The sequence below is a fragment of the Scleropages formosus genome, chromosome 8 (assembly GCF_900964775.1).
Source record: "Scleropages formosus chromosome 8, fSclFor1.1, whole genome shotgun sequence".
Taxonomy (NCBI): domain Eukaryota; kingdom Metazoa; phylum Chordata; class Actinopteri; order Osteoglossiformes; family Osteoglossidae; genus Scleropages; species Scleropages formosus.
The window spans coordinates 5113767-5127876 of record NC_041813.1 but is presented as its reverse complement, the minus strand read 5'-3'; the positions used below and the strand labels follow the sequence as shown (position 1 = coordinate 5127876).

At 49.8% G+C, this 14110-nt stretch overlaps 1 protein-coding gene across 5 annotated transcripts in view; it reads left to right on the top strand.

Moving 5' to 3' along the window:
* prkceb (protein kinase C, epsilon b) overlaps positions 1-14110 on the top strand; it is a 101306-nt gene that overhangs the window by 58435 nt on the left and 28761 nt on the right. For 4 of the 5 annotated variants that reach the window (XM_029254407.1, XM_029254411.1, XM_029254410.1 and 1 more), the window contains 6 exons: positions 6-94; positions 223-352; positions 580-722; positions 1647-1752; positions 1838-2058; positions 2661-2834. In XM_029254407.1, the coding sequence (XP_029110240.1) occupies positions 6-94; positions 223-352; positions 580-722; positions 1647-1752; positions 1838-2058; positions 2661-2834 (863 nt within the window). The remainder of the gene's footprint in view (positions 1-5; positions 95-222; positions 353-579; positions 723-1646; positions 1753-1837; positions 2059-2660; positions 2835-14110) is intronic. The other variant, XM_029254409.1, reaches the window with a different exon arrangement.

Below are 14110 nucleotides of genomic sequence, written 5' to 3'. Positions count from 1 at the left end.
CCCAGTGTGCACCTGCGTGGTCCACAAACGCTGCCATGAGCTCATAATCACGAAGTGTGCCGGCCTGAAGAAGCAGGAAGACACGCCGGAGGAGGCAAGTACCGCTCCGAAGGCGCCGAGGGTCATTTCGATTGACCAGCATCTGTCTCGTAGCTGAAGGATTGGCCGCCACCGCTGAAAGGCAGCCGAGCCTTGAGTCTGTCGCCCTGTCGCCTCCTGCAGGTTGGTTCGCAGCGCTTCAGCGTCAACATGCCCCACAAATTCAGCATCCACAACTACAAAGTTCCTACCTTCTGCGACCACTGCGGCTCCCTGCTCTGGGGTTTGCTGAGACAAGGGCTGCAATGCAAAGGTGACTCGGGTGTTCGGGGACATGGAGGTCTCGATGGGGTCCATTGTGTTCCGCCACCAGGAAACCCTGTGAATGAATCGCTTGGCGAATGCTTGCGGTGTTCGTTTGTGGCGGGCCCTCGCGTTGTGCCCACGCCCCCCGAACTTGCGAGGGATCGGTGCGCAGACCCTGCGTCTGTAAGGTGTCACACAGATGCTGATGTCCCTCACTGTGGGCCTCTCTCCCAGTCTGTAAGATGAATGTACATAGACGCTGTGAAAGCAACGTGGCTCCGAACTGCGGCGTGGACGCCCGAGGCATCGCCAAAGTGCTCTCGGACCTGGGAGTCACTCCGGACAAGATCTCTAGCAGCGCGCAGAGGAGGAAGAAGGTAAGGCGATCGTAGCAGACGAAGAAGTGGGAGGGGCGTGTGGAAAGGCAGCAGGCAATCCGGAGAGCCGCGTACGTCACCTGACGTGGTGGTGACGGTATGGGAGCCGGTTCAAACTAAATGGCGGAAACGGCCCAGTGTGTGTGTGTGTGTGTGTTTGTGTGTGTGTGTGTGCGTGCGTGCTCTCGAGAGTTTCGGCAGCGATAAGCGACCAACATTATTGCTCTGTGGCATTGCACATGTCGCCAAGTCACGTCGGCCTCATTTTGCACCGCTGTCTGAACACGGCAGCGTCAGCTGCAGGGTCACGTGGGTTCGCTGCCCAGCCAAGACCCGGGGGAGCGAGAAACACGTGGTGAGATTGCACGGTGTGAAATCCCGCGTTACGGTCGCATAGGAATGTCACCAACTCCGAAGCATCACAGCAGAGCAGAGCGAAGGTTTAGCCCCGTTGAAAAGACGTGCTTCCGGCTTCTATTTAACGAGCTGCGCTTTTTTCAACGCAGTGTTTGTAGAGCCGTGTGTCGTGGAAAGAGAAGCTGCGGTGTTCCCTGTTGTCCTTCGGGTTGGGTTGACCAGAGCTGACCAGGCCAAGTCAGACATGCGATGACTCTGTTTAAGAAAGTTCTGAGCTTGATTCCATCTCTCCGTGCACCGCGGGTGATGACTCACGTTCGGTTTTGTCTATGAAGTCCTAGTGATGCACGATTAGATATGACAAGCGTGGCATGTGGCTTTCAGCGACGCCATTATGAACGTTTTGAGCAACACCCACGCCATGTTCTGTTTCAGTGATGGTTATTACAGTTAAAATTAGGAATGTTTGGGCTACCACCAGGGAAGTCCACAGTGACGTTTTTGAAGGTAAGCTCCGGTGGTGATGGTGGTGATGATGGTGGTGGTGTTACATTCCTTCTTGCACAGTTGGTCCCAGGTCAAGAACCCCAGCAGTCCATCCCAGGCACACCGCAGGCTGAGGAGGACCGCTCTAAATCTGCACCCACCTCCCCGTGCGACCAGGGTACCTGCCGTAAGCGCACCCGCACACAGACACCATGCTAACGGATGCTCGCGTGCTCATCTGCGAACCTTCTCGTGCCGCTCTCTCACCGCAGCAGAAAACAAAGAACTCGAAAACATCAGGAAGGCCCTCTCGTTCGACCACCGCGGGGAGGAGCACAAGTCGACCTTGCCCGCGTCCTCGTCAGGAGGGGGTGACCCGGCACCCCCGGCGGACGGCCGGGAGAACGGAGAGCTGAAGGCCTTCCAGGCAAAGCGAATGAACCTGGAAGACTTCACTTTCATCAAAGTCCTCGGGAAAGGCAGCTTCGGCAAGGTGGGACTCATAGTCATCATCATCATCATCACCACCCCTGGGTGCTCGACAGTTTCTCATCACGCCTCTCCGTGTTTGACTCTGCTGCAGTCGAACGCTCTGTACACGAGCTGAAAACTGAGGTGACACTAAAGCGCTCTCAGCTGCGCCCATGTTGACCTTCTTTGCTTGCAAGGCATACAACGCCACCCACTGGAAGCTCCCGCCGCACTTGTGGCGTCCTGCTGTCACGCAGCAGAGGGCCTTTGATCTGTGCGTCTGCTACGGAGCAGTGATCTCGTAGCTGCGGGACTTCGCCAGGGGCGGTCCGGTGGGAGCGCAGAGGCCGCACGCAGCTCAGGAGCGACCGCGACTGGGGTTTCCTCCGTCAAAGAGAGGGAGATCTGAGCCACGCAGCTGGAGAATTGCATCACGGGCCATTAGATGTGCTGTGGGGGTGGGGAGGGGTCAGGGGGGTTGGTCTCAGTGCAGGCCCAGGGCTAGATGCTCGAGCGAGGTCAAACGGCGGCGAAAGCTGCGCAGGGTTAGAGACAGGGCTCAGGGTGTCGGAGTTGCGGGTCGGCGGCGACAGGTTTTATTTTTGCCTCTCGCTTTCCGCCCAGGTGATGCTGGCGGAGCTCAAAGGTACGGACGAGGTGTACGCCGTGAAGGTTCTGAAGAAGGACGTGATCCTGCAGGACGACGACGTTGACTGCACCCTGACGGAGAAGCGCATCCTGGCCCTGGCGAGGAAACACCCCTACCTGACACAGCTCTTCTGCTGCTTCCAAACCAAGGTACCCACTGCCAACTAGCCATCCCACCTGACCCCCTGTGCATCTCATTTAGATGTATTCATTTAGCTGACACTTTTCTCCAAAGCAACTTATAATCATTACAGTTACAAGCTTACGGTTATTTAGCCGTTTATACAGCTGGGTAATTTTACTGGAGGAATTTAGGGTAAGTACCTTGCTCAAGGGTACTACAGCTGGAGGTGGGGATCAAACCCATGACTTTTGGATCCACAGGCAGTAACTGTTACTGCTACACTACCAGCTGTTCCATCTCATATGAAACTCTTGCTTCCTCCAGCACATAGGGCTTCTCTTTCACACGCTTTTACCCCCTGCAAACATTGTGAGTGGCAGAGACAAATGAGCATGTTGCTACCAGCAAGTTCCAGCAGATGGCGCAGTAGCCCCAGCAGTGGACTCCTCTTCCTCCCTGCTTTTGTGTTTGGGGGTCAGCGAGCGAATGTGGAGGCAGTTTAGTTTGCTTTCTTATTACATTGCTTAATGGGAAACTTCTGCTGGGTCATCTCACGCAAGGCACGATTCTGACCTACTTTTTCCCGGGACCTTTTTCCATAACTTTCGTTTCACGAGAGAGCGGCTCAGCTTCCACGACACTAGAATAATAGTGATGTGCAGAAGTGATACGGCAGTAATTTAGCTTTTGCAAAAACAAGTATTGTTTTCTTCTGCGTGTCCAGTACGGATGTAATGTACCCACCCTGCATTTTCCCTTAGGATGTCGATTTAGGATAGGTCATTTGGTCAAGAGCAGGGAGTTGAACCCTAATCACCCCCGTCCCCTGAACATCAGGTTCATCCGCAGTCTCCCACCTACCGCGGAGCTCACCCGTGTATCTCACCCATCGCCGTTCCCTTGTCATGAGGACACCTTCAGTTCGTCCTTGTTCTTTCCTCATCCCGTCGGCCACACGCATCTGCACATACGCAAAGGTGGGGGCGGACGTACTGCGAGTTAGGTAACCCCCCTGGCTTCTTTCAAACGTGCCCGTTGCATAACTGTTCACAGCTGGTATAGAGGAATAGATAGAAAGGAGATCGGGACGTGTGGCGACAGTGTGGTAAGTGCGGGGGATGGGGGGGGCAAAGCAACTGACTCACAGTGGATGTAAAGTGTGCTTTTTACCATTCAGAAAAACACAGACATGCCTTCCTTACTTAGTATGTCCCATCCATCATACCGATCTTTTCTGGAATCTTTTGTAAGTGTCTGTGCGTAATACTGTATGTAATATTTTTGGTTGGATGGTGCTTGTTCCCTTGTAGCTATATAACATGCAGTAATGTAATGTGGGCCGACCTCCCCTTCTCACTCAGAACTGCTGAATCTCTGTCCACATTTATAAAGGGCCTTAAAACTCACCTCTTCCGGACTCACTTCTCCCACTATCGCTTAAATTAATGTCAAGTGTACGTGTCTTTGAGACCATAACCATTGACTAGCGGGTAAACCTTCATACAGCTACTTGTGTAATGTAATGTAAATGTTTAAACAAAAAAATTATTAGAAATGCGATTAGGAATCATCAATATTTGGATAAAGTTTCATGGAGCTACTCGTGTGATGAACATTGGTTCTTATGGTGGAAAGTAACTGTGATTTAGAAACACATGTCTGCATCTAAGTATCTCTGCTAATATAATGAACACAGCGGCTGCTGTCTCACAGCATCTGGGTGGTGCAAGAGAACATGGGTTCGATTCCTGCTCGGTCTGTGTAGAGTTTGCATGTTCTTGGGGTGCTCTGGTTTCCTCCCACGCTCCAAAGACATGCTGTTCAGGTTCCCCATAATGTGTGAGTGACAGAGAGAGTGTGTTCCACTGATGTATGGATGAGTGACCCAGTGGAAGTAGTGTATCTAGCAGTGTAAGTAGTGTAAGGTGAATAAGGTGTGTGGGCTCATAACACTACATAGAGTTCATTGGAAGTCCCTTTGGACAAAAGTGTCTGATAAGTAAATAAATGTAAATATGTATATTTATATATACCTATTTACATTGTATATATATGTACGGGGGGCGCAGCGGGTTTGGCCAGGGCCTGTTCTGTGCTGGGTCTGGGGTTCGAGTCCTGCTGGGTGTACCTTGCGGTGGACTGGCGTCCCGTCCAGGGTGTTCCCCACATACCTTTAGCCTTGCACCCTGTGTTGCCGAGTTAGGTTCTGGCTCGCTGCAACCCCCCTTAGAACAAGCAGTTGTACATGTTGTGTTGCGTATATATATGAATATATATTAGTTTTGTACACAGAGCTGACTACACCGGGTCATGATTGTTGAGACCCTGTTGAGAAGCACATTCTCCTCTCCAGGTGACCAGTTGAAGTACGTTAACCGTCGGAGAAACGGCCCGAATGGCTTTTGTGAATGAAAGCACGAGGCCCCCGTAAGGTGTCTACGTGTCGAGAAGTTAATTTCCTTCTTACTGCTGAAAAGTGTTTTGGGGAGAGGGTCAGACTGAGAGGTGGGACACTCGGGGGCTGTGGGGTCCAAGCAGAGCGGGTGGCGCTGCGCCGATGTGTGATGGGACGTGGGCGTGGGGTGAAGGCGATGGCCACTTACGGGCTTTCTTGTTTATTTTTGCGTGCCAGCCTGGAAGCCTCTACATTGATGGCGTCTTGCGCTCCTAATTTATTTATTTCTTGCTGCCGTTTCCCCAAACAACGCTGGGAACATTGTGTCCCGGCGGCTGAAGGGAGCAGGGGAGGGTGGAAAGAGGGGACTGGGCGATTGGGCGGTAATGCGAGGCGGTGGGTGGATATTTCGCAGTCGTGGAGACGGTTCCGCTCTATTGAAAAGTTCCTTTTTTTTTTTCCCTCCCCCCGATTTTTTGAGGATATGATGCTGCTTAAGCAGATGGAGATGAATTAAACCGAGTGCTTGTTGAACGAGGTCGTGTGCACTGCACTGTTGCAGACACCAGCGTCAGCAACCTGCTCCTCTCCCTGTGTCACACCACCATCAGTAATGGACCCCCTTCATGTGACACCAGGGTCAGCAATCTCTGGTCACCTCTTTCTACGTGATCATGTCCAGAGGTCCTTCGAAGCCATTGTGCAGGCCACGCGGTGCACCTGTTACACTGGTAACAAGTCCCACAGTCCCTCACCAAGGTGACCAGTCCAGTGTTCCTGCTCACACGCTTACTGTAAGTTCTCCAGGGACTCACCTTTCCATGTTCTAAAGGTGTTGGTCAGCAGCCAGTGATGCTGAGAGGAGAGGAGCATCACCATGGCCATCGCCGTACGGATGGTAAAACCTCATTGAATACCATCATGTCACGTTTCTGTTTCTCCGGTTTTTGTTTTCACAGCTGATGCGGCATTTATTAAAATACTGCATTTTTATTGCGATGACTTGCCCCCTAACAGCACATCTGAGGTGGGGGTGGGGGGAGGGACTGAGCTGAGGACACCTTTGTCACCCCATCATACACTTTGTGGTGTAAAGACTTTGACTGCTGGCGACGATGTGCGAGGGAAACGTCGTCGTGCCTCATTCGAAACTCATCGGCTGAGATTTATTTGTTCTCCGCTTTACTTGAGCTCCTGCATACATGGGGGGGGTGGCAAGACTATGTGTCCTGCAAGGATGTCCCCCTGTCTGGATCCTTTACGCTTTACCATCTTTTTGTCGCTTTCTTTGTGAACCAGTTTATTTATTTCAGTACAAGCCAGTGCATCGAGTGGGTGACAGTTTGTAGGGTTTCGTTCTTGCCGTGTCAGCAGAAATGGTTGCACATCTATCTACGGTGGAGGGTGTGTGTGTCTGTCAATATATTCTATGGTGCAGTTTCTACAGAAGCACCTGTTCTACTTTTGTTAAAGGGTTGAGTAATATCAGAACCTCGGTCCTCTACACTGAGAGTCATGTGACTGTCACCCACATAATTTACCCTTGTCCTGTTACCTTATATGACACCCAGGGCTTAAAAATAAACCCACTTGTGTATAGAGACACAGGAGTCAGAGAGAAGTGTAGCACCAGCCATCTGCCCCTCAGCAGGTCATTTACATGCATTCATTTAGTTGATGCTTTTCTCTAAATAAACTTACAATGTTAAGGTTACTGTTATTAACCCATTTTAACAGCACCATGATTTTACTGGACCGCTTTAGGGTAAGAATCTTATGCAAGAGTACTATAGCCACAAGTAGGGATTAAACCCACAACCTTAGGGTCCAAAGACAGTAGCGCTAACCCCTGCACTACTAGCTGGCCTCTTTACTGTCTAGACCCTGTCAGAAGGTATCACTGGCCTGTTCACCAGGTAAATCAGGATGAATCCTTTAAGTTCCGGTGCCGTATTCTAGCCGCTTTGCTTTTACAAGAGGCAGAGTTGCGCTTGATTTTCAGGGTCAGGTAGCAGAGCTTTGCTTTTTGACGATTAAATGGAATTAAAAAATGATTAAATGGAATCTGATGCTATAGGGGTAGCCGGTAGTGTGGTGGTTCGAATCCCACCTGCAGCTGTAATAGAAAGACACCTACCCTAAACTGCTCCAGGAAAAATTACCCGGTTGTATAAACAGGTGAATAAATGTAAGCCGCTTTGGAGAAAATTGTCAGTTAAATCAAAAAAATGTAAGTGGAGGAGATCAAGCTAAGGGGCTCATTGGTATGGGGCGCAGGCAGGGAAATGCCTTCCATTCATACGCAACTGCTTTCGTCCTTTGATATTGGGACAAATCACAGTCCATTTCAGTGCCAGTGCATCTCTGCTCCCTGGGAGATGTAAGCGCTGCCTGGAGAAAAGTGACATGAAGCAGTTATACCTGTACTGCAGTGATAACTTATAAATGTCTAACCAGATTGAGACCACATACATGCTGTCAGAACCTGCTTGTCCCAAGAAGGGTTGCAGCAAACTAGAGCCTAACCCAGCAGCACAGGGCAGAAGGGACACACCCAGGAGGGGATGCCAGTCCATTGCAAGGCACCGCAAGCAGGGCTTGAACCCCCGACCCCCCAGAGAGCAGGCACAGACCAAACCCACCATGCCACCACACCCCCACAGACAGAGACCAGAGTTCCTGTTTCCAAGGAGGGGTTTACAGCAACCTTGGTCAGCGGTCACAGAACTGTCTGGGTACAGTACGGGAAACTACTGTACGCTGCTGCGTAGCAGTTGTGTCTGGGGCAAAATCGTGCCCGAAATGTAAGCTTTGTTCTCGCGCTCTCACCCTCCCGCTAATGAAGAGGTAGTCGTCCGTTTCAGGCAATTTGTGTCCTGTACGCCATGCCTGCCAAAAAAAGTCAATTGTTACAGACCTTGCATAACAGGATCCAGATCCTTATCGTAGTCAACGTATATAACATATGCTGTTTGTTTTCTCCCGTTTTTTTGCGGATGGAAGCGGAATGCTTTTGAGTTCTCCCATATGTGCTCAGCAGCACGTGACAATCCCAGCCCAAACCCGCTCACGGACACAGCTCCAGTACGTAACCGAGTAGCCACCCTTTCCAGGACAAGACGGGACGCTGCACGGACATCCGCATGTCCTGCAAAGCTGGCATTCCGTGGCGATGAACTTCATCTCGCTGCGCCCTATTGCCGCATCGCATAGCGTTTTTACATTTACGTTGACGTTCACATTTATTCATTTAGCTGATGCTTTTCTCCAAAGCGGCATGCATCTCGTAGAAAAAATAATGCGTGCGTTACATTAGCAGAAAGAGAGACTTAGATGCAGACACATTTTCTAAAGTACGGTTAGTTTGTTACTTTTCACCATATGAACCATGTAGCAGCGTGGGTACAACGTGCATCCATAAACAGAAGTGTCAGCAGAAATGTGTGTGTTATTCAGTCTTTGTTGATTAGTTCTGCCCAAGAAATGAGTATTTGACCTCTTCCAAGCTGCATTTATACACATGTAGTGTGGTATAAATACGATGCTATAATTTCATAAAAGCAGTACGAATGCACTGATTGAAATGACGAAACAGAGCGATAATAATAATTTTGTTTTGGCAGCACTTTATAGCTTCTTGTGGAATTTCTTTCTTCCTCTGTGCATTACCATCTTACTTATTCTCTCACCCTTATTGCATAGAATTCCTGCGATGTCAGCAAGATCTGGAGATTTGTCAGGGAACAAATGCAGGTGAAAAGTTCAGGTTTTTTTTGTTTTTTTTTGAACTGGCTCTTCCTATCCTGCTGTCTCCAGCTCATACACAGCCTGTTTCCACTCTGCCCATAGGGTGACACCACCCTCCTTCTCGCCCCATTTCAAATGCCCTCGCTGGCTAATTTATCTACAGATACTGGGGCAGCTTTCTGCCTCCCAGCCTGCTTCCTCCGTGAGGGGTGGGGGGGGGGGTGAGGTGCGAGGTCCTGCTCACTTTGCTCCTCAGTTGCTGTGATGGCTTTGCTTCCAAGTCACACCTTTGATGAACCAGGAGCCCAAAACGTTGGGGAAGGTGGGGGGGGCTGATACCATAATTTCAGAAATCTGAATAAAAATGGATGCTATGACCTCCCGCCTTAGTTGACCAAAGTTTCATCATAAGATTCCATCCTTAATCAGCTTTAGAATCATTGCTATACTCTTATCGCCCTAATTACTGCTCAGAAATGTAAATAATGTTATACAACTCTTTCAGGGCTTGTTTGGATCTCCTGCTTACACTGCGGGGAAAAAAAAAAAAGAATATGGGGGAGGGGGCGAGGAATGTTCCAGGTCAAAGCGATGGAAGAGGATTATTGAACACGCAAAGCGGAACTTGAGGACGGCGATTCAGGAGAGAAAGGGGTACTGGGACGAGGCCAGTGTGAGATTGGTTTTAATGGCTTTTAATTGCTCTTACATAATGCAGCGGGGGTGGGAAAGAAGAGATTACTCAGGTAGCCAAAAGGGCCTTTGTTCTAAAGAAAAAGAGTGGTGTCAGCGATCTGGCAGGACAATACGTAGACAGCAGCACTCTCCCTTGGACCTGGGCGAGTTCCAGGACAGGCCTATGAGCTGGCCACTGGACCCACAGGGTGGAGGACACAGGTGAAGGGTGCAGGAGTTTACTCTGAGACATGAGACAGCAGGTGTAGCATGGATCCGGGAAGAGGTCTAATGTCAACGAAGGGTCTTGGAGAGCCGTAGGAGGTTCCAAGCAAGGACAGACTGCTGTCTTTCATGTCTTTGCTTATGAACTTTTGCTGTACGTCAGTGAATGATGGACCGACAGACAGAAAGTATATTTAGCCTATGTCCAGTCACATCCAGGATGTCTTTCTGTACATCATAATAGGGTTAGGGTTAGACAGAGTCAGGCATGATTGTTGAGTTGGGGTTGGTTGGTTGACAGGTTTAGGTAGTGTTGGGTATAAACAGCTACATTAGTGGGATTCAATGCAGTCAGACTGTATACCTGGGATAGGAACGACAAGACACATGCGGTGGCGTTGTGGTGTGTGTGTGTGTGTGTGTGTGTGTGTGCGTGCGTGTGCGTGTGCGCGAGCGTTGGTGCTGCCCCACAGGAACTCCTGGGTAGGAAGCTGTGCGAGACTGCGCCAGTGGAGACAAGGAAAACAAAGGGATCTTAAAGGACTTTAGGTTGTCTTCCCTCTGTTACTTAAAATATGTCTTTCTCCCCTTCCTGGAGCAAAGCAGCTGAGAGAATGTCTCATTGTTGCAATTTTTTTTTTTCGTGCAGATGGGGGGTGGTGATGTTTGTGTTGGCTGCTGTTAAGACCTGAGGCCCACCTGATTGCTGAAGAGACCCTTGGCAGGGTACAAGTTGGGCGTGTGGACTGTGTCCCGCTCTGTCCAGTCCCAGTAAAACCTCCTCGTGTAAAGACTTCAGCTACAGGGCCTACAGCGCTGGTCTTCACAATCTCCATCTTGGTCTGGCCCCGGTCTTGGTGTCCGTGGAATAACACTGGGGGGGGGGCACACATTTTTCACCAGTTTTATCTGATGTGACTTGCAGCGAAGGATTTTGCCATGTGTATTTAGACACACATCTAACATTAATTAAGGAAAGCATGCATCTTAGTTTTCTGCCAAGAGGCTTTTCGAACCACACAAGTAGTGCTCAGTGATGAGTTTTGCGGCTGAGGCAGCAAGTAGCCTTGCGGTTCGAGGTTTCGCGTCGTAAGCGAAAAGGCTCGGGTTCACATCCCCTCTCCTGCCCTAGTACCCAAGAGTAAGGTCCTTACCATGAATTGATACAGTTAAAATGACGCCGGTGCGTAAATGGGAAAAACCATTTTAGCTAGCGCGCTATGCTAATCGCACAGTGCAAGTTCCCTTGGGCGATAGCGTTAGCTCGATAGCCAAAGGTAAACGTAAAGCAGAAATAGTGAGGAACTTGTGCATCGTAAAGCAAATAGTAGAGTGAGGGAGTGTTTTCTGGCCAGGCTTTGCCCTCCGAACTCCGCCAGCAGCTCTTATCAGGGCTAACGTATCTGCTTCGTACCCTCCGTTTTCTTTTCGCTACAGTTCTTTTGTCGCTAGCTTTATGAAAAGTGAGACGCTGTGTTCTGCGGAAGCCATCCTCCGCAGACCTTGACGGCGCGGCAGAGGAGTCCCGGATGACTCGGTCCCCTTCGCGGCGGTTTATTTTCTGTTTTTACTCTATCAATTGTGCCGTTTGATTGTATTTGCCTTCCCCGTGCCAACAATGCGCATAGCGTAGCGGACCAGGCCCAAATAGAAGCAGACTTGTAACCAAAACACCACAGCATACTGGAGCCCCTCCAGCAAAAGTCAGGCTCAATTAAGTGGACCCTTTGGCCCTCGTAGGAACGATTCATGAATTACGTTACGAACGTATTGTGTACCGGCATGGGAATAAATCGAATCCATTTGACGAATTGAATGTTTTCTGGAGAAACGACACCCTTTCGTACGTTTCGCCCGTCTTCCTTCTCCTGTTTACTTTTCTGCAAATGAAAGAAACTTGCTCATCGGGGAAGTTTCTCAAGTTCTCCCGCGAGCGCTCTCTCATTTAAAACATTGGAAGCGGAGCAGGAGGACAAACCGAACCGAGTGCTGGGAAGCTTGCGTGGTACTGGAAGCGACCGAGTAAGGCGGACTGGAACATGCGTGTTGGTTCAGCGGTCCACTCTCGTGTGTGTGTGTGTTTGTGTGCGTGCGTGTGCGTTTGTGTGCGCGTGTGTGTGCATGTGTGTCTGTTACCCCGGGTCCGGTGCCCCTCCCGTTCCGATGGCCACCTCGCTCTGCTGTTTTCTCTGGCTGACCTCACGGCCGAGGAACGTGGGAATGTTCCAGAGGACATTGGGCCTGTATGAAAATGGGCTGCGCTGATGGGCTCCTCAGAGGACCTGCCGGTCCAAACAGGGCCTTCCGCTTCATTCGCCTCTTTCACTTTCAGTCTGTTCCTTGTCCCTTCCTTCCTGTCCTCCTCTGACCGTTCTCAGTGTACGGTACATGCTGCGTGCTGTTCTAATATCGCATCAGCATGCTGTCGGCCAGGCAGGCTTTGAACAGGGTAACGCAGGTACGGTACCGGTTACGTGTATTCATGGGTTTTTTTTTATACACAAGGCCATTATTTTCAGTGTCTTGTGTTGAAGGTAGAGATGAGTGCACAGCTCCTTAGTGCGGTATTTGCACGTTTTTTGTGTTTTGAATAATGTTCTGCGTTGATTGTTTTTCAGTACCTATATGGTGTAGTTCATTTACAGTGTCTCCAAGGTTACTCCCTGGCTTGCCCCCACCCTTGGCTGTATTCCACAGCCATCACTCCCCCAGGACCTCTTCTTGCCTCCAGCCCACCCAAAGCCCATTGTGTTCAAAAATGACTGCCCACCCTCCCCGTGTTCTAGAATCGTCAACTAGAAAACAAACAACAGTAAACACTCACGAGGGGTTTTATGTGTTGTAATACTTGTTTGCACTGCTTGTTTCAGCACAAAGCTGTTTAGGAGCAGAGGGAAAAAGGTTTCGATCCGCATAGTTTAGCATCGCCCAGAACACCAGCAATGCGCTCCTCTGTGCCGCTGATGTGAAAAATGCCATGCTTCAGTATTGTGCACCTTGTAGAAACTTTAACACTTGTGCTATACCAGACTCCTCTTTATCATGAACAAGCTCATCAGGTCCACCAAGGTTAACACAGTACACATTCTCACAGGTAGCACCATAGCTGGAGCCGCTGTCTTGAACTTGAAGGGCCAACATTCAGATCCCACCTTCTGTAGTAGTACTCTCAGCATTTACATGTATTCATTTAGCTGGAGCTTGAAGTTGTTTACCTGTTTATACACCAGGGTCATTTTTACTTGAGCACTTTTAAGGGTAAGTACTTTGCTTAGCAGATATATAGCAGTAGGGGGGATTCAAACCTGTGACCTTCGGATCCAAAGGTAGCAGCTTTAACCAGTGTCCTGCTTGCTGTCCTCTGCAAGGTAGCATGAATTGCTCCAGTAAATACTTCTCAGCTTTATAAATGGGAAAACATTGTCACTTTGGAGAAAAGCATCAACTGCAATAAATAAATGAGTATAGTAATAGTTTAGGAACACTGCGGAAGCCCAGTTTATTTCCACTTCATTCAGATGCTACTGCGTCGTAGGAATAATGGGACACATTTTGGCTTTCGCTAGTGTCCGAATTAGTCACTTGTTTGTGTTTTAGACATTTTTTACTGCAGGTATCAGACAGACTTTCACCAAGATTGAAGTTTATTCACAGGCTGCTCTCACTGGTGTATGTGCCACTGAATTTCTTTTATAGGAGCGTAGGTCCTTCAAGACAGGTTTTAAATGACGGTTAGTTTAACATACAGCAAACAATAAGAGAATTTCATTCGAGCACAGATTGGAAGTGTAGCCAACATTAATCACGCTGGAATTCTGCCTCTCTGAACTGTGAAACTGGACCTGACTTACTTGCTAGAACGTGAGATGAATGTGCTTGTGTACCTGGAGCGCGTCCCACAATCAGCAGGGGTAACCTGGGCCGGTTTACTTGTGGTTCGCGCAGAGGGAGACTTAAGTGCCGACACCCGACCTCAGTGCTGAGACGCATCCGTGCTGGGTCTCGGAGTGCTCTCAAAAACACGCCCGTGTGTCCGCCTGTGAGAGGCAGCTGCTTCGCACCAGCCCAGTGGTGTAACAGCTTGTCAGGACTTGGGGCGACCTAAAATATTAGCAGTAGTGCCTGTTTGGAGTTATGCTGAAATATCGGGAGAGCGCACTGGAGTCGCTTGGACACTGAGGGGACGCACACACACCCACGGTTACACACGTCTGCTGGCCCGTTCGTGAGCTCCGTGGAGACGCTCCTCGGCGGCTCCGG